The sequence below is a fragment of the Eretmochelys imbricata genome, chromosome 1, assembly GCF_965152235.1.
Source record: "Eretmochelys imbricata isolate rEreImb1 chromosome 1, rEreImb1.hap1, whole genome shotgun sequence".
NCBI lineage: Eukaryota > Metazoa > Chordata > Testudines > Cheloniidae > Eretmochelys > Eretmochelys imbricata.
Genome location: NC_135572.1, coordinates 201,418,523 through 201,444,020, shown reverse-complemented (window position 1 = coordinate 201,444,020; position 25,498 = coordinate 201,418,523). Strand labels below are relative to the sequence as shown.

The following is a 25,498-nucleotide window of genomic DNA, read 5'->3' as shown; positions in this document are numbered from 1 at the left end:
CAGAGGCCTTTAGCGGAGGTGAGCCAAGCGAGCAAATGCTTTTTCAGGATGGAGATGAAATTCCCCCTCCATAGTGTCAGGGGAGTCATCAGCTGAGAGGCCCAGGCAGAAGGAAAATGAATGAGTTTCTCTTTAGAAGACAGCTGCAAATTCCTAAGGGACCCCAAACATGCCCCAGAGCAGGGGTCACTGCCCACTGGCACTTTGCAACAACACCAGGCTTGCTCCCATGGGTTTAGCCAAAGCTGATGGCTGCTCTGCTACTTTCATTTCTAGAAGCTGAAAGGGCATGAAGGAATGACCCTCTCAGGTCCGAGAGTGTTTCCAGTATGTATGCACCCCTTTATCTCATCTTCCATTGCAACCAGGTGATTGACAAGGAGAAAACCCAGTTTAGTATATTCCTCTCCTCCCACAAGTGCTTGTTCGGGGTGGGGGGTATACGGGGGGAAGGAAGATTCTGATTGGGCATTCAACGGGAACGTAATTGCCACTCTCCTCCATTTGGTATTCAGTGGGATCAAATTCAGCCCCGGCATGAATAGGTGCCACTCCAGTTGAAGTCCCCATGAGCTGCTCTAGCTTACAGCAGTACTGTCTTTGACCTTTGTGTGAGTGGCTTTTCCTGCTACATCCCCCTCATCAGTCTTTTTGTGTAAGTTACGCTCATTTTGTGTACCTGCTTAATAGTGCATGTTCCATTGCTTCGCCACTTCCGTCCACTCACTCTCATCCAGCAAAGCAGGTTTCAGTTAAAGCATGCAAGCAATCCCATTGGCTTCTACAGGGTTACTTGCACGCTTAAAGTTCAACATGTGCTTAAAGGCTTTTGCTGGATAGGGGTCCTGATGACTAAACTTCAGCAACGTGCAACTTTTACCACTGTTGTCGTCCCTCCCAAAGCATTCCATGGAAGTCACACCCACGTAGTGAACAGTGCACTTCATTCTTAGGAGACTACTAGAAGAAGGGGCTTGGAAGGGGAGCTGGGAGTGATGGCAAAGAGAAGCAACAGATTATATCCATATGCCCAGCGCTGTACTATATATTTTAAAGTCAGGCAGCCTTTACAGAGTCTCATTCCATCCTTCAGCCCCCGTGACCATGCACTGCCCCATTTAGACTTCCCTGGATTCCAATCACTCTCTGCATAAGGGCTAGGACCCAGAACAGTCCAAGGGACTGGGAATTGGATATGGAACCTCTCTAGATGTCCTGCTCCAATGCATCTTAGGCTGGTAGTGATCAAGGTCATTACCATCTATTCTATACACTGGGCTGGTGTTGGGGGGGGGGGCGGGAAGAGACAGCGGGCCCCTCCAGCTCCAATAAGTTACCCTTCTAGCACCCTAGCCACATACACCAAGAAATCATCTGCACCATGTCTGAAGACTTGAGCTGAACACTGGCGAAGTGATCCTTGTTCTGTTGCTTTAAGAACTCCACCTCCATCCCCTCCACAAATCTCTCCCTTCCTGGGGGCTATAAAACTATAGCCAGTTTTACCTCTACTGCTGGAATTAACTGTTAGTCTCAATCAGTCCTCTGAGTTAGCCTGATCACAGATCGGCTCAGGAGTGCCAATCAGTCACATACCCCGAGAAGTGCTGCTCCTTGCTTGTCCCGCTCATGTCCCACCCTCAGTTCCATCTTCTCCCCCTTCCCTTCGGGGCTCTTCCCAAGGTGGGATCTGTTCCAGGGCTCCCCAGCTTCTCTCTGCCCCGCAGTGGGATTCACTCTGTCCACTCTCATGGCACCCTCTGCCCAAAGACAACAAGGATCATGGTGGGAGCTGCCCACTTAGCCATGTGCCAAGATGGTAAGAACATAAGAACGGCCATACTGGGCCAGACCAAAGGTCCATGTAGCCCAGTATCTTGTCTTCCCACAGTGGCCAATGCCAGGTGCCCCAGAGAATGATTCAGCAGGGCCCAGCAGCTACCCTGCAAGGCGCTGAAACTTGACGGTCTAGGAAGAAGACATGAGTTCTCAGGGGACGAGCCATGTAGCACAGAGGGCTTCACAATGGGTTACTGTCCCTCACTTATTTAACCCACCTTCTCCTTCAGGTCACAAGACCCATTCAGTGGCATTAATAACCATCCCCCTAGTGGTGGGAACAAAGCCCATTAAGCCCTCACCCTCCTTCTGCAACCCATCTGATCCTCCTAGCTCCTCTCAGTGGCAAGACACTTGTGGTGATGGGGAGGTCTCATCTTCCCCCTTCCTTGATTCCAGCTCAGTGGCCCAGGCCAAGGACCATTTATCTACCTGATCTCTACACCTTGTGTCAGGCCTTGTAAATGTTGTTATTAATATTTAGTCACACTGGCAGGCCCGTGCTAACTGGCATAACAATTCAGCCCAAGTTCTCTCTGGCTTGGTGAGGGTGAGGGCACGGATGGAGTATACATGGGCCTGAATCAACACCAGGCCAACTTCTGGGGCCCCACTACAGCACTGGATGTGGTTATAGCTGGAGTCTGTCTCAGGAAGGATGGTGGGGACTTCCTGCACACTAGCAGCTCGATCACAGCCTGTCTCCCCTCAGTCACCAGAGCCGGAGGGGGAGGGCAGCACCCAGGTAAACTGAACAACGATGGCTTTGTCCAAGCAACGACATTTAAGAGAGGCCTGAAAGCAAACAACCGTACTAAGGAGCGTGCGTGCACTGGTCTCCTTATCCCTCCTAAATGCAAACCATGCCCTTGGTAATCCCATCCACCTCTCTGCTCCCCTCCTGGGCCAGCCCACCGGCAAAACACAGCCCCCATTCTGCTCTGGAATGCGCTCTCCGAAACTTAATCTAAGTGCAAAGCCCAGGCCAAATCCCCCGATGGCTTCAACCCAATGACAGCCCCCTCCCATCCAGCCTCCGAGAGCAAGAGCTGCTGTTCCACTCCACTCTCCCTCTCCTTCTCCTCCTACCCAGCCCGACCTAAACATTTCACTTCTGATTAATGTCTTGATGACAAGCCAATAGTTCTTGGCTTTAACACAAAGCCGGCCCTCGTTTTGCACAAACATCTTCTCTCCTTCAATTTCTTAGACATATCCCCTTCCCCAGCTCCCTCCCTGCCTCCTCCGAGGACCAACTGAGGGAGTTTACGAAGGAGCTCTGTCCATTGGCGATTACGGCTAATGGCATTCTCCTCATAGACATGCCCTGTCACAAGTGCTACCTCTGAACACTCCTCTCCCCAGCATCAGCATCTCAAGAAGACCATGTCCCCACCTCAGTTAGGGTTCCCAACTTTCTAATTGCACAAAACTGAACATCCTAGCCTCGCCCTTTCACTGAGACCCCGCCCCCCGCTCACTACATTCCCCCTCCCTCGGTGGCTTGCTCTCCCCCATGCTCACTCACTTTCACTGGGCTGAGGCAAGGGGTTGGGGTGCAGGGGCAGTGCAGGCTCTGGTTGGGGGTGTGGGTTCTGGGCTGGGGATTAGGAGTTTGGGGTGCAGTAGATGACTCCAGGCTGGGGCCGAGGGATTTGGAGTTATGGAGAGAGCTTCATGATGCCAACGTGAGTGCCTCCACTGCCAAGGACGTACCCAAACTGAGTGTGCTGCCCGTGTTGAGATGCACCCATAACTCAGCACACTCTCTGACCTGAGCGTAGATCCCAGTTTGAAACAAGAAGCCCTGTCGGAGATGTGGCCCCATCACATTTACCAGGGTTCACTTTGGGTGATTTCCAACACTGACCAATTTTTAAGTCAAGTTTCCAAGTTTTTCTAAGAGATCCGCTGTGGGAATTATATGGAGGAAGTTCTCTGGCCTGTATTATGCAGGAAGTCGGACTAAATGATCACTAAATGATCACGGTCCCTTCTGGCCTTGGAGTCTATGAATCTTTTTCCTACAAGACACACTCAAATATGAGGGTAGCCCCCGGAGAGGAGATATACCCTGAAGTACTAGTGCAGCCCCACAGCGTGACACATGGACCAAAATTAATGAAGCTCCGGGATCTCAGGTCTCCCCAACCCAAGCATCCCTGATACAAGACTGACCCTCCACACAAATAACACTGCAATGCGAGTCAGAAACGCCCCCTGGAAAGGAAAGCACACCCCAACATATTAGACACTCTGATGTCAACAAGAGCACCTCAAAGCACCCCCCCTTAGAGAGACAAGCCTTGATACAAGACGCATCCGAGTATGCTCATGCCCCCCAATAAATGAATGTACTTCCCCCACAACATGAGAGGAGCTCAAAGAAGAGCCCGGCTCCCTACCCCTGTTGGCTATACGCAAGCACCGCCTCTCTCTAAACAATACAATAGCACCCCTCTGAGCCCTTCCTCTCTCCGGCATGGAATAGCAGACTTTCCTTTTAATCTGAAGGAGGCAATCCCAAGAACCAGGCAGATGGAGAAATATAAAATCACTCGATCTATCTCAAGTGCAGACATAGGTGCAGGGAAATATTACATTATTCATTGGTTTATGCAGTTACTCTTAGAAAGTATCATGATACAAGCTTGCAGTCTATCACGTACAGGGATCACTTTGCCTATTGCTAAGGTAGAACATGACAGGCCTCTGTGTCAAATATGCTACAAAACAGCTCAGGCCAAGGGACTACTCTGGAAGCCTGGGATCAGACTGGGGATCCCAGCATGAGCAGACTGGGGATCCCATGAGCATGGGATCAGCCTGCCCCACTGTGTCTCAGAGGCTGTCAAGCCCCCAAATGGAGGCCCAACCAATGAGAGGGATCAAATGCAGAGTAGTGGGGTGGGAGAAGACAAAAGCTACTCACTGGCTAAAGTCACTGTGGCTGGGACGCTGGCAACAACTCCCTCCGGCATGCGGGCGATGCACTGGTACCGGCCCACGGTGTGATTGTTGAGAGCCATAATGATGAGCTTCCCCAGCTCAATGCGGATCCCCAGCGCCTCATCCGACCCCACCAGCTCCTTCCCATTCAGCCTCCAGGTAACGTTGACTTTCAGGGGCTGTACCACACACCCCAGGCTCACCAAGCCACCATACTTTTGGACGGTGGAAGCAGGTTGGACAGTGACCTGAAGAGATTCACCTGCATGGTGGAGGCAAGGACAAGATCTCCACATGAGCATCAGCATACAGAAGAGCAGAGGGAGAACTCCTCCACTGTCACACTACATACCCCATGCCACTCTCCTCACACAGAGCAATTCTTGGAACTGTACAATGACTCAGTCTCAAGTAGAGAGAGGTCCAAGCTGGAAAGTCCAGCTCTGGATTTTGGACACCCCAAAGCTTAAGTGTGTGTTTGGATCCAGGGATTTGGTTTGGTCCATCATAAAGCTGGGGCTATAATTCTGCTCTCAAAGCCTCTGGGTTATTCAGAGTTCTGGTTCAGACCCTCATCTCTAGTCACTACAGGGAGGCTGCTGCAGCAGCCTAAAAATGAGATGGAAAAGCTCTTCTGTTTAGGGATAACAGACCACTTGAAAAGCCTGAGCTCCTAGAAAGCTGCTTAGCTTCTAAGAGAAGGACACAGAGGAACTGGGTGTTCAAAGCATGCAGGAGGCAGGCTAGGCTTGTCCAGGCATTGGAGCAAAGGTAGATTAAAGACTACACTGGGGCCAGAGCCACCAAAATTTTGCCTGCTCATGAAACATGCTGTCCCTTGCGGACAGCCACTCACCCTGGCTCAGCTACAGACATGCAACTCCTGATCCCTCTCCTCTCATTTTGATGTGGCTTGAGCTGTGGGCAGTACACTGAACCTCACGGTTTATCTCCTTTTTGCTGGATCCTATGCTGGCAGTAAGTGGTCAGGCAGCAGGAATCCGCTGCGCACTGTGCATTCGGCAAGTGCGGAACTGGAGCCCGCTGATCTCAAGGGTCCTTTCTTAACCCTCCCCTGCATTGGGGCAGGTTTCCAGAAGGAAAGGCAGCCTGGAGCTCTCAGTTGTCACACAACTTCTTGAGTGCTAGAGACCCTCCCCAGCCCCTGTGACATGCTTCTCCACTGCCACTGACCATCAAGGAATGGCAAGAAGGAGCAGGTTGTGTGGGAGTGGCTATCTGGACTGTGGATACTATAATCACCGGAGAAAGGGGGATGGATTGTTGGACCAGGTGAGCGGAAGGGGGATCCCCTTCAGGGGTGGGCGTTGTTCGTCGCGTTAATGAAGCAGTGGGGTCAATAACACCCTCTGCAGCCTGTGTGTGGGGTGGGGGGGGTGGGGAGAGTGTCCCTTTAGGATGGGGTGGGGCTGATCTCTTTGAGATGGAAGCAGAGTCCATTCTTTCGAGACCTTAAGGGCCTGCAGTTATTTCAAGGCAGAGTAGAAAAATGGGTAAGGAGTAAACTCACCCAAATGAGCAAAGCACCCAGCAGCTGCTAGGATGAGGCAGGCGACGGCAGCCGTTGGTCTCTTCCGTCCCAGGGTCATTGTCATCCTGTGCAGCGCAGCCTGGGGCAGAAGGACCCAGGCGGGGTTCCCATAAGCCGCCTCAGGGCCTGTGGCTTCCTGCGGATGACAGGAGGGAGATGATTAAACATGATTTTCAGATGCTCTTTCCTCAACCAGCCTTCCCCAGTTTCAATAGAAGAGCCCACAAAGCCCAGGGATGGCTGAGACTGAAGGCCCGAGCTGGTGGACAGAGGTAGGGATGTGTGTGGTGCCTCCTTTTCCAACTCCCCACCCTGGGAAGTGGAGGATATTGTAGGCACCTCTGATTTCACTGCCTCCCTACAGGGACTCTTTACAGGAAGAAGGGTGCAAGCCAATGCCCTGCGCTGCTCCAGTACCACCTACCCTCCTTACAGGAGCAGTAGTGGCATAAGGGGCCTATGAATAATCATACTTCTCTAGCACTTTCCACCAGAGGAGTCACTCAAAGCGCTATACAACCGTTAACGAAGCTTCACAAAAGTCCTGGGTATTAAACTCTGGCACAGGAAGATTAGGGGTATAGTTTTCAGGGGTATACTGATCAGCAGCTCCCATTGACTTCAATTGCAAAAGTGCATGTTCAGCACTTCTGTAAGCCTGGCCCTAAGTGACCTGTCCAAAGTCACCCAGCCGGTCAGCCATTGCATGGAGTCTCAGGTATATACAGAATCTCCCAAGGGAGGACATCCTCAGCTCTCTGTATACGGCTACACACTACACACTCCCCAGGTCAAATTACACCCACCGAACACTGCAGCTATCAGTGTACAAGATACCTCTTTCAGGAGCAAAGCAAACATTTCCAGTTAAGTGCTGCTTAAGAAGTTTGTTTGCCAGATGCTATTGCCTCCGTCCTTGGCTGTGGTTATAAGACAGCATTCTGGTTTAAATGCTGGGAAAAATCAGCAAAGGGGCCCACACACTCTCCTTGGAAATGGCATTTATCACAGGCTACGTGGAGAAATCATTATGTCATCCCTGGATCTTTGTCTCCAGCTCCAATTCACAGAGATTTCCCCACTTGATGCACATTTTAGGTTTGAAGGAATCCAACGCTGAAAGGAGAAAAGTTGGACCCAACAGCTCAGAGTGCCGGCTAGGTTTGCATCCCAGCAACCATCATGCAATTTGGATCCAGAACATCGCAGCACTGCTTGCAAGAGTCACAAACTTCAGACACCCTTGTGATGAACCTAATCTGAATTTGGAATGAGCCCCCGATAAGCAGTGTAGGGTGGCTTCAGGTTTTGTTGCCAACAGCATTCCACCCAGCTCTGCTCAGGGAAACCTTGCATGTCAAATCAGGATCACCTGCAACCAAAGGCAAAGGATTTAATGAAAGGAGACATTCCTCCTGTATTATGTGGGGATACGTGCAAGGGGTTTGAGTACTAATTGTAGCATTTCTTAGCTCAGGAAATGGCCAGCTGGACTGTGCTGCTTAGAAGGGTTAATTACTGGCACTAGCTGGCTGGCTGGTCCTCTTGTTTGAGATGTCAGAGGAGAAGCCAAAGACGGACTAGACCATGGAGGCCAACAAAGGAGACAATTAGTACCAAAGAAATCCACATTTTTTGGCCATCGGAAGAGCCACATTATCAGCTGGCATCCTCCTGGTGTCTGGATTCTGCAAAGCAGTGCTATCTCCCTAGGCTTTTACACCACAGTCATCACTCCTGCCGCCTATGCTGAGCTTAGCAACACACAGCCGGTACAGTACCTTTCCATGTCCATTTCAATTAAAGGGAAAAGAAAAGAAAATTATACCACGAATGCTTCAGGCATGAGGCCTGGCAATATCAGATCTCTAACAAAGGGGGTTCCTGAGGTAGGACTGGAGATTTCACACTCCAGGGTGCTTACAGGCCAAGAAATTCTGAGTGTGTATTTGTATATGCCATGCTTGGTGGGAGGGGGTTGGGAAGTGGGTAAGGGCTGAGGTAGAAGGTATCCTTCAGGCAATTCAAAAGAAAGGGCTTTTCTGCAGATCTTGCCATTGATGAATTCAACCTCTACAAGCCAATTCAGGCTTCCTCCCTCCTGTTCACATATCATAAATAAATACCTAGCAAATGGAATATATGGATGCCTTCCAACTGGATGAGTTCCATGGGTAGAGGACATTCTTTTTCAATTCCTATCTTAAACTATTGTGCAGTGTTGAGGTATGTTGTTAAACAGCTGCCAAATTCCACCTCAGAGTGGCTGCTTTTCAGAAGTGGGTGAAGTGATAGTGTGTAGCATGCTATGGGATCACTCTGAATTAATTTGGTGTATAAATATATCAGGCCAGATTCTCATTTTTGCTGTGGTTCCTTTTTGTCATTCCCACAATACAAAGAGTCCTTAAAGTAAATGGTTTCAGAGTAACAGCCGTGTTAGTCTGTATTCGCAAAAAGAAAAGGAGTACTTGTGGCACCTTAGCGACTAACCAATTTATTTGAGCATGAGCTTTCGTGAGCTACACATGCTCAAATAAATTGGTTAGTCTCTAAGGTGCCACAAGTACTCCTTTTCTTAAAGTAAATGTAAATATAACAACATTTATATTAAAAATAATTTACACCCACTTTCAGGCTTGTTTACATTACCAGATTTGTGTGAAGAGGGCTTAGCATAAATGAGAATCAGCCCCCTTATTTATCAGTATCTATATAATAACATGCTCACTTTGTCTGTCCCACAATGTCCTCTAAACTGTCTACAGCAGTGTTTCTCAATGACCTGTCTGTGGTCCGGCACCACTCCCTCAGAGCTTTCTGACAGTTTAGAAAGGCAGCAAACCAGTCCCTGGTATCAAAAAGGTGAAGAAGAACTGCTCTGCACAGGACACACTGCTGGACCAGCCCAAGTGAGTGTGTTCACATTGCCCTCAAGTGGCTCAAGGCAGATTTAAGCCCTTCGACTATTACACAAATTCCCACTCACTTTTATTTTATCAAAAGACTCCATTATCTGTAACTTCAGGAATATGCCAGCTACAGTTCTGAGATCTATTGAACATGTGTGATCACCCGCAGATTGCAGTGGTGGGGAGGGTACGCCAGGCTGATCAGGAGATTGTGCCCTTCTCTGTCTAACAAGGACCATACCTCTATGATCCAGGCCTTTGTTACCTCCAGAAAGACAACTACATCTTTCTTTACCCGGGTGTGAGCATGAGCGTCACACAGAAGCTACAACCCATTTAGCACGATCATTGTGAGCATATCATTTCAGTGCTCCACTCGCTCTGCTGGCACCCTCTTCACTTCCAGGTTGAATTGAAAGCCCTGGTCCTAATCTACAAAGCCATACATGAGCGACGGCCTGCCTGCCTCAGGGACTACCTCACTATAGCTGAGGCTCTCAAAGACAGCTGCACTCCACAGTGACAATGCAGCAAAAGAGGCCAGGTTCAGTCCCTAGCAGTGTGGGGATTCTCTATGAGCTATGGATTCTCCATGCCAGCTGTGCAGGCCCTTCCCAGAGGAATGCAGACAGAGACAAGCTGGACCATATTTACACCAAGATGTAAATCTCCCTTCTATACCATGATCAGCGTACAAGTAAGCTGAGAAAGGAAGGATGATCCAGTAGCAAGGGCATCCAGTAGCCAGTACCCACAGATTCAATTACCTGTTCTGTCCCAGATTTCCTAAGTGGCCTTGGGCAACTCACTTAGTTTCTCTCAGCCCCATTTCACCATCTGTACAATGGAGGTAATGGTACTCCCTACCTCAGAGGGGCGTTGTCAAGATAAACGCAATACAGACTGTGAGATGCTCAGCTTCTACAGCAGTGGGGGCCACATAAGAAGCTACACAGAATAAGTAATTGAGGCAGATGAAAATGGCAAGAGGGAAGAGGAATGAGAGAAGGTAGGGAAAAAGCAAAAGCCAGCCTCAGATTGGTGAGAGAGACCAAAAGGATCTAATTAAGACATGCATAATAAATTGATATGCACACTAGGATACCACAGTGATAGGTGCTTTGCAGATACCACAGAGAGATGAGGTAAAGTCACTCTTTAGTGACTGCATCATACAGAGGATAGAAGACCCAATACATTACACATGGGAAGCTTCCATAGGATACTAGTTAGAAAAGGATACTGACTTTATTTACCATCCTCCTTATCCTCCCATGCCCCCACAGCCAAGGATTAACAGCTGGCCCAGAAACTCCTCCTGCCAAGAGCATCACCTACTCACCCATGCAACAGCTGCACTGTAAACCTTTAATTATTTCCTTAAGGTGTGTCTACACTCGCAACATTAATATCCTTACGTCAATAAATGCAAACAACATTGCTGCTGTACTGACACCAACCCCCTAGTGTAGACAGGACTAAGGCGGTGCTATCTCCAAACCTGCTCAGAGCATGGCAATACAAATGCCTGAGCCCCTTCTAGACAAGTGCTTATGCCTCTGTCATCAACAATGCAGCTGTGCTATTGCTGGCAGTTGCTAAAGTACAGGTACTAATTATACTAGTGTAGACAAGAGCTGTCAGATAGCTTAGGCCTAAAATGTGGGTTGTTGTTTTATAAGATCTAACAAGAACAGAAGCGTTTTCAGAAAATTAAAACAAAACAATCAATACAATTTTGGGGGGTTGGATTTAAGTTTTCCCCTGCAGTGCGGGAAGCCTACACCGAGTGAAAGGGACTAGCTCAGTTTCACTGCCCATGTGGATGGCTTTGGCAGAGAGAGGAATGAATACTGGAAGGAAAAAAGAGGTGCTTCTTGGAGTATGTGCTGGGGGGAAGGACCTCCCTGCAGGCCTCCATAACCCCCTTGCCAGAGGCTTTTCACTGAGGCAAAAAGCAGAGATTTGCAATGCACCCTTCCCAGCTAGGGCCATCCTTGCGCACACAATTACAAAACTGATGGCCAACATTGGCAGAAAGATGAAGGGCAACAGGTGGCAGAAAATTGAGACTGATCCATTCATTTGGCACTTGATGGATTAAACGGTGCTGTTGGTGGAATGAGAAGAGCGGGACATTTAACACAGTAAGGGTGTGGTACTCCCCCAAGGCCCCAGTCAGAGTCATGGCACTAAATAACAACCTTTCCTTTCATAGCTGGGAGCCAAGTGTAGAAAGTAAACAGCCAGCATAAATGGGGGGAAATGAAAGAAATAATTAAAACGGAAAGAACAGTTAATATCCAGGGCCAGATTTTCATATGTTCAGTCGTACCCACAATCAGAGCCAGATTGTCAAAAGCGCTCAGTTCCCAACATATCAAATGAAAATTCTGGTCCTAAGGTGGTGGCAGTAACACAGTCAAGAATTTTAAGAAAGTAGATTGACTTCTATCTCAGTAACGTTCCTGTAACCAACCTGGCTTTCTTTGTATCTGGGAAGGGGAAAGATGCAGAATGGAACAGCTCAATCCCCGAAATGTCCCCGTCTCCCAGCTAGATTTCTGTTGCATGCCCAGAGGTTGCATGCCCAGTACATGTTTCCCCTAGCATTAGGTGCTGATAGGACTGCAGTCCCATGGGAACGATTTCCACCTTTCTACCCAAATGTGTAGTGGAACCTTATTCAAAATGTCCCTAACTTCCTCTTCTCCTCCCCTGAAGGCAGCTACACCGAGAAGCACCCCTTTTCCTTTCATCAAGATGTGAGCCCTACACTATCAAAACCTCACACTCACCAACTGTTCTGGGAAAGAAACGGTTAAAGTCGGGGGGGGTGGGGGGGTTGACAGAAAAAAAAAGAAAAAAAGAAAAGAAAGAAAGACCTTTTTCTTTCTTTCTTTCTTAATTATTTCCTGTCAGGTTAAAATAACAATTTCCTGTCAGTGCAGTGAAGGTACCAAGTCCCTTTCAGACAGCCCAGTAAATCAAAGAACTGGGCCATTAGCATAGTGAGATTAACAAGGGCTGCATCAGATGTGTGGGGTGAAAAAGCTGTCAGCCTAGTTCCCTGCCACACACACTGCACTAGGGAGTGGAGTGGATGGGGGCAGGCGGGCAAGAGAGAATAAGGTTGGGAGGGGAGGGAAGAGAGCAGGAGACAGAAGAGAGATGTGAGGAGGAGATGGAGCAAGAGCCAGTACACTTTGCATTAAACACAGGCCGCAACAGAAGTGTTTGCTGATTAGAAGCTGAAGGTTTTACTGAGGAAATGCTGCCCACAGACCTAGGCCCCCTCCTGCTTAACGAGGGCCAGCCAAACAATTCCTGTTACTACCACACTGCCTGTAATTTATGAGGGTCCCAAATGGAAAACAGCCCCTTTCTACCCTTGGGCATCAACATGCCCTTTACAGCTCCAGGGGAGGGGGAATGGCCTGCGAGGAAGGAAAAATGAAAAGCCAGAACAGACCAGGAGGAAAAATGCTGAAGCCCAGGAGAGTGTACCCTGTCTCTGGCAACCCTCTTTCCCCCACATCTCTTGGACTATGGACTGGATTAGCATGGGCTGGCCTTGCGACTCAGTGACTAGAGCACAGGATTGGGAATGAAGATGCTTTGGTTCTGTTCCCCTGCCATTGCCTCATTCAGTGACCTTAGTCAAGTGACTGTGCCTGTCTATGCCTTAGTTTCCACATCTGTAAAATAGGGATACCACCACCTTCTTAAAGTGCTTTTAGTTCTGAGGAGAAAAAGTGCAACAGCAGTGCCAAGTATTACTGTTATTTTTTTAATTATTTCCTGCTCTCCCTATATCCTCCAGCACAACCTGAGCTGAGAACAGGGCTAGCACAATGCTAAGCCATCTCCCATTGGCCTACAGTGGTCTGGGCACCAGATATACTAAAACAGAGGGAGGAATGGGCAGGCCAAGGAAAGAGTATTAAGGGGACTTCTCTAAGAATAATCTGGATCTCAGGGCAGCTGTCAGATAAGAAAACATGGATGTCCCACTGTGATCGGTAGTTAGATGGAATCATCTAAAAAAATAAAAATAAAAGAACTATTTTGTGCGTGTGTTGAAGGTCCCAGCTGTCTCCCCTTGGCGACAAGCTGCTGTGCTGAGCTGCCTTTAAAAATCCTAGCTGCACTGACCGCCCAGCACGTCAGAGCTGAAGTTGAATATGAAAACCAGGACTCCTGCCCCAGGATCCTCGTATCTACCACCTCAGAACAGCTGTGCCCCAGACCACACTTTAGTAGGGACGCACACATAAATTAGCCATGTGCTCTTGTCCCACATAGTAGGGGCCACCACTGGCTGAGAGAAGCCAGAGGAGTTAACGACACACTCAGTCCAAGAGAGTAAACCATCCATTTCTTCTGTTATTTGGTGACATTTAAAGGAAGTTGAGGCAGGAGGCCAGTTTGCATTGTCAGCATCAGGTCAGATGTATCAGTCTGTGCACACTGGATTTCTGAGAGACCATCCCTATCGAATGCCCAGGCTTCAAACAGTGGGGACATTTGGCTGTAGATCCAGATACAAACTTAGGGCTTGTCTACACTTAAAACGTGACAGCGGCACAGCTGCTGTACTAAGGACTAAATTTTTGGTTGTTCCAGGCTGCTAGACAGTTGGATACAGGGGAGGGGAGAAATAATTGTATCTTGAAGAGAAGGACTGTTTTGTGGTTAAGGCACTGAACTGGGCACCTCCAGAGATCTGGTTCAATTCCAGGCACTCCCACAGACACCTTCGGGGCCTTGGGCAAGTCACTGAATCTCTCTCTACCTCCGTTCCCCATCTGTAAAATAGGGCTATTTTCTCTCTAATCTGTTGTCCGTTTTGTCTATTTAGACTGTAAGCTCTATCCGGCAGGGATTGTCTCTTACAATGTACAGTGCCTAGCACAATGGGGCCCTGATTTCAGTTGGGACCCCACTAGTCACTACTATTACACACTTAATAAACAAACATGCAGCATTTATATAGTACTTTTCTTCTGTAGATCTCAAACCACTCTATACTAGGCCATGCTAGTTTGAAACTGAAATATTAAGTAACATTAGGAGGTAAGCTACCACCCGCCCCCACAGCAGAGAGTCTAAACAGGGTTAGTTTTAGAGCTTGACATTATTGGGGAAGTCACAGTGTTCTCCAGCTCACTCTCCTGGAGAAGTTTCAAGCGTGGGATAGCTGTAGCGGTGAGAAAAGATTTAACAGTAGTTGCACACTCAGAGGACTCTATTTAGGGAGAACCTGGGTCGGGGGGAAAACTGACTGGTGTATCTAAAGTAGTAGACAAATATTTGTGTGATATTTGTATTACAGTCCTTACTAATTCTCAAATACTGCATCATAATGCATATGCATATAGAGACAGAATTAAGACTGTGCTTTCACCTTAACATTGCATTCTCTGACTTTGGAATGATTAACTCTGTGACTTCCAATTAATGCCATTTTTTGTACTGAATATCCAAGTTTTGTTGTGTTTTTCCTTTCTCCTAAAAAATTTTAAATTATTTTTTTTGGAGGGAGGGCGGGAAGGAAAAAATGAAAAGAGGGACACTCAGTCTCTAAAACTATATGGCTCTTGCTGGCTGTTCCTGAGATCAGAATCTGGCCCAGTGATCTCAGTCAAAGAGGAAGACTGGAAGCACAGAAATATCAGATTAAACTCATCCTCGGTGTTGAGATGGTTAAAGCATCCTGAACATAATTTGGGGTGAGCACAGCATCACGGTTTTGCAAAGCAGCAAGTCTGCCTTGGAAGTGGTAGATCATATTTGGGAGGGGGTGTATCAGAGGACTTTGCAGGGAGAGACCAGAAATTTGCTTAAAGTGGCTTTGAGTATAGAGGCAGAAGTACCCACCAGAAAGAATTAAGTAGGCCCATGATGGAAAATAACCCAAACACTTGGAGCAGAACTGTTCACACAAACAAAACCAAACCAAATACATAACCACTGTTATAAGCCATTTCATCTTCCTCGAATATGAGGCTATTGCTCCTCAGAACTCTATTCTACTAGAGCCCATGGTACCACTATAGAGAGATTGGATGGCTCAAAGATAGGAATGGGATAGAAAGCATTCCATTGCTAGTCTGGCTCAGGTCACTAGTGAGAGAATATCAGTCGTATCTGACAGCTCTTTGGTGGCCTATGTGAAATGAGTATCGTTTTCTAGTGAGCAGCTGTCAGCAATGCCAGTAAGCCCCCTCCTAGGCAGTTTCAGCAGCACAGCAAGGGCTGAATTGGCTATGGAATCTGGACTCCCGCTCAACTGAGAAGTGGTCCTTCTGAGCTGGGATGGATGGATAGGGGGCACTATGTGAGGGAAGCTTGCCATGTGGTGTATCTGTCCTGTGCACAGAGGACTTCGGTTCCCCGTGCTGCCAAAACCCAACACCTTTAACCAGCCCTAAATTCATTACAAATATACAAGGCAAGCAAAAGGGATGTCTGCATTTTCCTGTCACATCCCAGACTTGTGCCTTGTTCTGTAACCTTCCTTATTCTATTGCCCTTCCCCAAAAAGGAGTCGTGCACCAAACGCTAATCGTCCGAGTTTCTCTACCCTCTGCCCACCCTGACAATGGCTTCAGCCCTTTAAAGGATAAAACCTCCTTGTCAAAGTGTAAAGAAAAAAGAAAACTCACATCTTTTCTTCGATATCTCACCCCCCTCCCCGCATCCCACACACTTAATTTCCCCCCCCCAACTCCCCCTTCCATTCTGTATAAATTCAATTTGACAACCCTGCTAATTGGATAAACGCTGCTCCCTACGCTCCTTTAAGGCCGTGCGCTTTTCTTTTCTTGTTTTTGGAGGGTGATTGTGGCTGTTCTTTAACACGAATTCCATCTGCTTTATTTCTCCTCTCCCCATTCAACACCCCTCCTGAATATTTATGAGGCCTTCCTCCTCCCCCCCACCGCCACCCTCTCGCTTTCCTAGCCCCCTTCTACTGCACCTCATCTCCCATCCCCCACCAACATCCCTTTCTCCATCCCTGCCTGCCTCAGCCCTTCTCCTCTCCTATCTCTCATTGCCCGGGACAATAACCTTCCAAATGCCCCTTCCCCCCCACCCAACCCTTTTGCTTTAGATAAACACAGGCAGTGTCAAGTGTGAGGAGAAGCGAGGAGGGGGTTCAACTGCCAGTCAAGCCTCAGGCCTTCAATGAGGCCTAGAGGCCTACCCTAATCTGCTGCATGCTTGCCATATGGGAGCTGTGTTGCCCTGGGAAACACTAACAGGCAGAACGGAGCTTAATAGAGTCCACATTCATTGTAATGCAGTGAGATGGCTCGAGGGACTATTGCCCCTTGGGTCGGTTTTCATTCTTCTGTTCCCCCTCTTTCTTCCTCCCCCCCCTCCTTTTTTTCTTTCTTATTTCCTTTCAAAAGGCCGAAGTCCCTGGAGAGCTCTAATCTGGAGAGGCTGGGGGCTCGGAGAAGGGCTGGAGTTTTGAGTTGGGGTGGGGGAGAAGAGAGGTGGTTGAAGACGAAGGAGAAGGAAGCAACGAATAAGCATAAAGTGGGCCAGCTGTCAAGATGTTCCCAAGCCCGCTCTTCGGGCAAACATCCAGCCCAAGTTGGCATAGAGATGGCTTTTGGGTCCTTCCGGTGGAGCCATCTTTCCCCAAGTGGCTCGGCCCTTGTCTGCCGAGCGCAGCCCTGATTGCTGAAAAGGCCTAGGCAGACTGAGCTACGAAACCTCTTCAGAAATAAAATGCTCCAAGAAAGCAGAAGCTGTGCCGGCGTCAAGCTCAGAACTGCTGCCCTTTCCTGCTCCTTCTCTGAGCCACACAGGCAGGGGTGGAAACACCTAACCAAACAACCCCCCTAAATTCAACTCCCACCAGGGAAAGCTGCCAACAGGCTTTAGATGACTTCCCTCACCATCTTCTCTAGCCCTTTTCTCCTTGATCTATCTGCAGAAATTCCAGCCTTTTGGTTAACAGCCACTCTCGTGTCACTTTAATACCTGACAGTCCCCAGAGAGACAGGACATCTCCAGCAGTTGCATAAGGGAAAATCTCCATAAGCCAATGACTCTTTCACACCTCTTAATAGTATCACCCTGTGAGATTCCAAGCAGCAGTCCACAGCTTTGCAACTCAACCTGCCCTGCATCCCAAACAAGCTTTCAGAGAACAGAGAAGGATCAGCCTGTAAAACCAACAGCGATGTCACTGCTCTGCTCATGGAGATTTGCTGCCTATTTGGCAGACCACCAGATATCCTCTTCACCCCAGCCTGTTTTTTGTGGGTTTGTCCCACGGATGCTGCAAACTCAGCTCACTGAACAGTTACATCGTTCAACTTATTTTGCACTCTGCAACAAAATATTGCATCTGCACAGAGTATTGAGATGTGAGACATGCAGGGGACAGAGTTGCACATGGACAACAGCATGATGTGGAGATGCAAAAAACACAGTGTCAGAATACCATGGGTTAATACCACATTGATTTTAGAAGCAAGGGATTTACTGTATTGGATCAGACCATTGGCCCATCTAGTCCAGCATCCTACCTTCTGCCACCCCAGAATACTAGTTGATCTGCTATTTGCATTATAGTATTACTCAGAGGCCACAGTCAGGGTCGGGGCCCGGTTGTGCTAGGTGCTGTACAAACACATAGTAAAAACCGATCCCTGCCCCCAAAGCATTTATAGTGTAATTTACAGGGATTATTCTCACTTTAGGATGTGTTACATTATTGGACTCATGAAGTTACTCACCCATCTCCTCCTTTCAAATCCCGCTGCAGTATTTTTTGACCTGCAGGGCAAACAAGTGGCACCCTACTCCTAGATGACAGGCCACAACTAATCAGTGACATGTGTCTTTGTTTTTGTTTAACTTAAACACCCTCAATTCACTGCATTCTACATCTCTCATTCTCTCTCCACTATTCAGTTCTGCTGCTCTATCTCCACAGGGGGACGTGGTAGTCAAAGGGAGAAAAGGGAGAGAGAGAGGGACGGGAGGGGGAGCATGGGCAGGTGAGGCCGACACACTTAGTGAGAAGAAATGCAAAGGAGAGTGACAGACTGCAACAATGGTAAACAATTTCAGGAGGGATTTTTTCTTCTGCTCTGGCCTCCTAACCCGCTAAAGGAGGATTTCCTCCGTGTAGGCATTGCATGGTCAGCCCAAGGCTGGCCTGCACAGGCCACTCGCCAGCCTCAAGCATGCTGGGGTAGGGGGCATACCGGGGCAAGCCCAGAACATGTAGCACAATGGAGATCCTGAGTGGCACAGCTACCCACAAACAGCTTATGCAGGGCTGCTGTAATTCAGAGAAGCTTCCTGGGCTATCCAAGTTATGCCAGTGGCCATTTTGGTCCCCCACCAGCCCAGAATCAGAAGAGGGCAAAGGTAACTTTAAAGCCATCTTTGTCCCCTATCCCTCTGGGCTGTGGATAGGTGAACGGCTAGGCACCTCCTGGAGCAGTAGCACACAATCACAGCCTTCTACTGTAGGAAGAAGAACAAGTAATCAAATCATACACAAAAAAGCAACAACCCTCAACTGGTTTAAAAGAGAAGGCAAAAATAATTGTATCCCAGACAAGCAGTGTGGAATATGGCAGAATCGGGGTCTTGGCCTGGAAGGGGGACCTATGGATCCACACAGTTTGAACCAAAAGATCCACTGAACAGACGGGGCACTGCCAGCATGTTGGAATTCATCAGGAGGACCGGGGAAGAGTCTGTAGTGTTGGCAAGCCAGGGAGCCAACAGTTCCACAATTGGTCAGGAGGAGGGGGTGGAAGGAGCTTTGGCTTGTTTGAATCTCGGTCCCAATTAGGTTTAACCCAGCCCTGAACCCCGGGGTTTTCTTACTGAGCCAAACCAACTGACAGAATATCAGCCAGAGAGAGGAGCAGAGGAAGAGCTGATACTCCTGTGTCTTGGGGACTCCCGGCAGCGATGTGCCTGTGGCTTGGGTACTTTACTCCAGGGGCTGAGTTTGTTTTTCATTCTCATCCTTTCCCAACAAAAAAAACACTTGAAGTCTGGGGCTGGGGCTGTAATTGCCTGTTGGGCAGGAGGAAGGTCTGAAAGGAGACAGGCTAGGCAGATGCAAAGGAAACAATGCTGGGCAAAAGACCAGGGGCGTCAGAGGGGGTGGGAGCTGGGGAGGCAGAAAGGGAGAAAAACAGAGAAGAGGGGTTTGAGGAGGGAAAGGGAGATGGCTGGACGTTGGAGTTGGTGTTTGGCAGGTCCCACTATGTTGTGTTTTGCCCTAACTGCTAGAGAGGTTCAAGCAGCAATGATCAGACAGTGCTGTTTTCTCATTGCCTTCCCCATCTGATGCATATCCCCAAAAAAGCCCCAAGAAAACCCTCCTGCCCAGCAAGGCCTCACACCAGTCACTAGGGTGTGAGGCAATAAAGAGGCAGGACCCCATTGTGCTGACTGAAAAGGTGATTCTTTTTTGAAGCTGTCCCAGACTGACAGATACCTAGTGTCACCACACCAGCCTTCCCTAAAACCTGGTCTGGATTTAATAGTCATGGAATGGGCTGCTGACTGCTTTACAGTCTTCCAAACAAGGAGGACTGCATAGCGTAATAAGGATGTGACAGAAAGCTGGGAAGAGATTGATCTTTTCTTCCACGTCTCAGTCATGTTATATGGGTCAGGATTACAGTACCATTGACAATATATTTCACAGTATCCACTCACTCCAATAGCTACTGATACAATTTCCTCTCTTTAAAAAACAAACAAAAATATAAATGCAAATAAATCTTATTAACCACAAAACCAAAGACTCCACTGCCACAAACTAATACAGCCAGTTAATAAACACAAGGAAATACTTTAGAAATGTCGAACATGGAGGTCGGAGTACTGGACAGCTATCAATAACTACCATCTCTGACTCTGATTACAGAACTGCTTGTTCTCAAAACAGTTTATTGTGCAGTGCACTCAGATTCAAATGTAAGGGGACTGTTGCCCCCTTACTAACATTCAGCGTGGGTGTTTTAGTTGCTAGCTCCCAGTACTAAAAGGGGGGTCGATGGGAAATCAGGACCCTGAGACTGACAGTCCCCAGGAACAATGGGGAGGAGGCCAATACTCCAGGTCAGCATGCATGACAGGGCGGGCAGGCTAATCAGGGAGTCAGGAGGCCAAGGGGGTGTGAGCTGGAATTGTCTGAGTCAGACAGAGAGGGGCCGAGCTAAGGAGAAAGCAGGAGCTCAAGCTGAGCTGGGGAGCAGAGCTGTGCCAGATCCAGAGGGGCCAGAAAAGCAGCCCAGAGAGAGCAGATCCTGTCCTGGGAGCAGAGCTGCAGCCCCAAAGCCAGAAGCACAGCCCAGAGAGAGCAGACTTGCCCTGGGAGGACAGCTGCAGCAACCAGAGCCAGAGGGGCCAGAAAAGCATCTCACGAAGCAGGTCAGTGCTGGAAGTAGAGTCACAGAAGCAGCCTGCAGAGCAGACCTGTCCTGGGAGCAGAGCTGCAGCAACCAGAGCCAGAGGGGCCAGAGAAGTAGCCCAGGGAGCTGGAGGCAGAGCAGCAGCCGTGCTGAGGCAGAGTGGAGCTGGAGCAGTCCGGGGCCGAGTGTCGTGAGCAGCTGAGTAGAGCGAGGGGGCACCCTGAGCAGTGGGCCCAGCACAGGGAGACGCCTCAGCCAGGAGGCTCTGCAGGCCAGACTCGGAGTGGGATTGGTAACCCTGACAGGGCGGGGGGCAACACTGGGAAGAAGGGCCCTGCCACCTAGAGCCTGAGAGCATGTGGCCACTACCAGAGCGAGTGTCCAACTCACAGCATCCCTGCAGCACAGCCAGGGCCTGAGAAGAAGGCCCGGGACTTACAAGGAACAGACTGTGAACTGCCCTAACATTCCAGAGACACTGTTTGTGATGTTCCCTGCCACAGAGCGGGGTGATGTGTTTCCTTTAACCTTTCCCATTTTTCCTTACTCTTTTTTAAATTAATTGTTTATTAAATAACTTGCATTTGCTTTAAATTATATGTAATGATCAGTGGGTCAGAGAAGTGCCCAGTGCAGAGAGAGCACCCCGGAGTGGGGACACCCTAGCCCGTCCTAGGTGACCACAGCAGGGTTGGGGGTCGAGCCCCCTAGGAATCCTGGGCCCAGTCTTGTTGGGGTTAGGAGGACTCTGCCAGACAGGAGAGTAGAAAGGGAGTTCTCAAGGGCAGGGAGGCCTCTGGGTAAAGTAAGTGGGAGTGAGGACTCAGATCCTTTCGCTAGCCTACTTCACCGGGGTAGTGCAGAAGCCAGGAAAGTTCCCCACAATAGAGGGACTTTTCCCCCGCTTACACAGAGATGACAAAAAGAAAAGGAGTACTTGTGGCACCTTAGAGACTAACCAATTTATTTGAGCATAAGCTTTCGTGAGCTACAGCTCACTTCTTCATGCTTTTGAAAATCAGGCCACTTTTTCAGATGCCAAAATATGGATTAAGGAGCCTAACTTTAGAGTCCTATTTTTGACAGTCTTGGTGGTAATTTTTTAACTGTAGTTCTGAGACAACATAGAGTTGGCAGCTAGAATATAATGAAAACAAAGGTCACAGCAGGAAACAGCTACAGGCAAAACAAAGAATTTGCAAGTGATAAACCAGTGTCTTTCTTGTCTCAGTGAGGAAATAGGTTGTTCCACAAAGCAGAAAATAAAACTTGGACAGATGTTTTTAAATATTCAGCTTTTTTTAAAATATACAATCTTGCCAAGTATGTCACACAGTCAGCATAGGAGTCCCTTCTAGAGTTAGTCATTTGATCTAGAGAGAATTGACCAAACTTTTGTAATCCAATGGCCCACCAGAGGTTTTCCTGCAGTAACTTTTCTAGGAGATCATAAAAAGGGTTTGATCTTGCTGCCACTGAAGTCAAGGTGACCTTTGCCTTGGCTTCAGTAGAAGCAGGCCCAGAAATTCCAGTCAACGAGTCTGAGGCTAGTTTAACCCAGTTAACATCAAATCCAAAAGGGTGTACAATGCAGACAGGACAAAAGACTTGCCAGTACAATCAATACAAAGTTTAATCACCTGCTGACTGGCTTTGGAGGCATCTCCCATCACATACTGTACAGGGAAAACTGCCAGTGAGTTTGCACTCTCTCCATCATTGACCTGTAGCTCCGATGCTATTTTATTCAACCTGTGCAGAGTGAGGTCAGTCCCAAAAGTGGTCTGCTGTTAAGTTTTTAAGGTGAAGGGCAAGGGGAGGGGGGAGGGTGAGAGGAAGTGTCTTTTTTGCTTCTTTATGATGTATTAGAGGAAGCCTGGAAGGTTTGTTCCAAATAAACTCTGTGTGCACGCGCAAGCATGCATGTACATGCTCTCATAGAGACACGCATGGGGTTTGGTTTGATTGATGGTGGTGGGGTTTTGTTTGTATTGTTTTTTAAAAACATGAGATTTGACATTCCTGATATTTCTAGTCTTCCCCGTTTTCTCCTGGGGGACCAGAGATGTGGACTGGGAGCTCTCTCTGCTCTTACTGGAAGGTGCAGCAATATTGAATCTTTAACAATGAGATCTTTCCTCACAGCGGTTTATCAGGCATTTGAGTTAAACAGATATTATCAAAATATGAACATTCTGACCAGAAATCCGTCCCTGTTTAGTTGCTTAGTTTTCCTTTTCTTAGTATTTGTGATGTTATAAATAGACCTGTGCAAAACGTTTTTCCACAAAAAAATGTTTGGGTTTACACAAATCTGCAATTTGCAAATTCAGGTCTATTTTGGCGAACTGTTTCTGTTAGAAAAACAGTTGGAAAGATCTAAACATTTTGACTTTTTGTTTTAGAAAGATATTTGTTGTTTTCGAGTTTGACTAATTTTATTTAAAAACAAACATTTTAAAAGAAACCCTTGAAATTGAAAATAAATATTTTTACCATTTCATTTTGCCCACCACCAAAAAATGAACATTTTTCATTTTGGGCTGAGCCAAAGTGAAATATTTTATTCTTTTGGTTCAGCCACGAAACTGAAAAAAAATTGGTTATTCACACAGCTCTAGTCATAAGCCTACTCGTCGTGTATTGAGTCTTCCAGGGTAAGAGTAAGACAAGAATTTTGAATATGAAGCACAACTTTCTGTGGGGAGAAAAATAAACCCTTCTGTATATATCATAAAGAAGCAAAAGAAGAGCATAACCTCAAAATTTATTTTCCTTTGCAGATCACTTTTAGTGATGGTTTTTGTTTGGGAATAAATAGAGGATTTCGGTCTCCAAAGGCTATCAGGCAAATGCTTTTCAGCAGCACTAAATCACTTTTTTTTTTTTTTTTTAAATTGAGAAAACCTGAAAAAATTGTGGGCAGAAACGGAGCTCGTCTGACTCTCTACTATGCTCAGTTTCCCACTGATATGGAACATCAGTAACATTCAAAGGAAAGAGCCCTATGGGATGTAGCTCTATGTCAGTGCCAGAGACCAACAGAGAAGAGAAAAATTATTGCCTGAAGACAGAGCTTTGGCCTCTTCGCTGGCTCCTGATCCAATTCTGGCTTACTTGCAGAATGCTATCCCTGTGCTCTAACCCCCTGAATGGGCTAAGACCAAGCTAACCCATAGACTAGTAGGCTCAATACAGGAGTAACTGGAGAAAGTTCTATAGTCTGTCTTATGCAGGAGGTCAGTCCTGGTGATATAATAGACACTTCTGGCCTTAAAAATCATGACCTGCCATGGTAGCCTGCTCCACAAGGGTACTGTGAGTGATGGTCCCGAGGTGAAGCTCCAGGGGCTGGAGGTGACAGGGAGTTCTCAGAAGAGGGTGATAGATTTCCCTCTCACCAACGATCAGGTGAAGACTGACTCAAATGTGGGCAGCCTTTTCCTTAGTCGCAGAACTATTAGCTCAGCTCAGGCTCCCCTGAAGACAATCACCCACTCAGGATAGCAGCTGAAACAAGGGCAGGGTGAGAACCTTAGTGATGGTCACATGGGAAGTGCAGGTCAACAGACTGACTAGGAGAGCAGCTGTCCAGTTTCACAGGGACCATTGTCTCCACATCTGCTCACAAACACTAGCAAGGCTGCTCCCTGACTTTGGGCTTTATCCCTCCACAAGACCTGGGTCTGAAGCTGCTGGGGGGTTGTGTGTGCCATCAGGCCACAAGCAGCTACCTCCTCTTCTGTTGCCAGTGAGGGATGGGGGCCGATAGCGAGTGGTGGCACACGGGCGCCAACTATGACGCTTCCTTCTCTTGATGACCCCTGTGCTGCTTTATGGAGTTCTGGAGTCCAATGTGGGCCACACCCACATGTGATCTCCTGACACAGTTTGCCTTTACCAATTCAGTCAAGGGGACATCTGTAAATAGCTATAGTTCGCAGGCCCTTCCACTTTTACCTGTTCAGATACAGGCCTGAAGGGATGGTAACTTTGAGAAACATACTATAGGATTTGACATACTAGATCCAACCACTCATCTGAGAAGAAGCACGATCCAGTCGTTAGGGTGGTAGCCTGGAGCTCCAGAGACCTGGGTTCAATTCCCTGCTCTGCCACAGACTGCCTATGTGACCTTGGCCCAGTAACTTAGTCTCTCCGAGTCTCAGTACCTGATCTGAGAAATGGAAATAGCAACATTGTCCTCCTCACAGTGGTGTTGTGAGGATAGACACATTAAAACTGGGAGGTATTAAGGGTGTGGGGGCCATGTAAGTATCTTACAGACAGTCAAATCCAACATCCTTTCCTGCCATATACATTCAAACCAAGTTCAGTGTCTCGTTGCCAGGCACTGATTCCTCAAGTAAATATTACGATAGCTGAAGTTAAATCTTCCCTCCCACAAATAACGCTAACCAATTCTGTAGTGCTGCACCCACATGGCAAATACCTTCATAATGTCTGGGAGATGGTCCGGGCCAGGACTGGGACACCAGAATAGAAGTCAGGAAACCTACTCCCTCTTCTGCCATTGACTTGCTGTGTGACTTTGGGCAAGGGCCCCAGAACATGAGATTTGCCCTTGTCTTAACAAGCACAGCTACTAAACATTAGCGGTCATAAAAGCACCCCCGGACAATACTATTCTTTAATATTCACCATTACTGTATCATCCAGGGTTTCTAACTAGCATCAGGATGCCAGGGCTGGCCAACCGCACGCACACACACACAGTTCCTGCCTCAGACAGCTTACAGAGAATGACAGTAACAGGACGTCCCACATGACTCAGTCCCTGGCTCCTTGCTTTCCCCCTCTTCTCTCTTTACACT

General features: G+C 48.0%; 2 protein-coding genes across 2 annotated transcripts in view; both read right to left on the bottom strand.

Annotated features, from left to right (window-relative positions):
• The window catches only part of GTPBP8 (GTP binding protein 8), a 385,924-nt gene that overhangs the window by 148,126 nt on the left and 212,300 nt on the right, over nucleotides 1–25,498 (bottom strand). The gene's annotated exons all lie outside the window — the stretch shown is intronic.
• The window catches only part of BOC (BOC cell adhesion associated, oncogene regulated), a 105,422-nt gene that overhangs the window by 28,971 nt on the left and 50,953 nt on the right, over nucleotides 1–25,498 (bottom strand). Inside the window, exons 2-3 of the mRNA XM_077817938.1 lie at nucleotides 6,320–6,476; nucleotides 4,772–5,050 (exon numbers count right to left, since the gene is read on the bottom strand). Of these exons, the coding sequence (XP_077674064.1) occupies nucleotides 4,772–5,050; nucleotides 6,320–6,476 (436 nt within the window). The remainder of the gene's footprint in view (nucleotides 1–4,771; nucleotides 5,051–6,319; nucleotides 6,477–25,498) is intronic.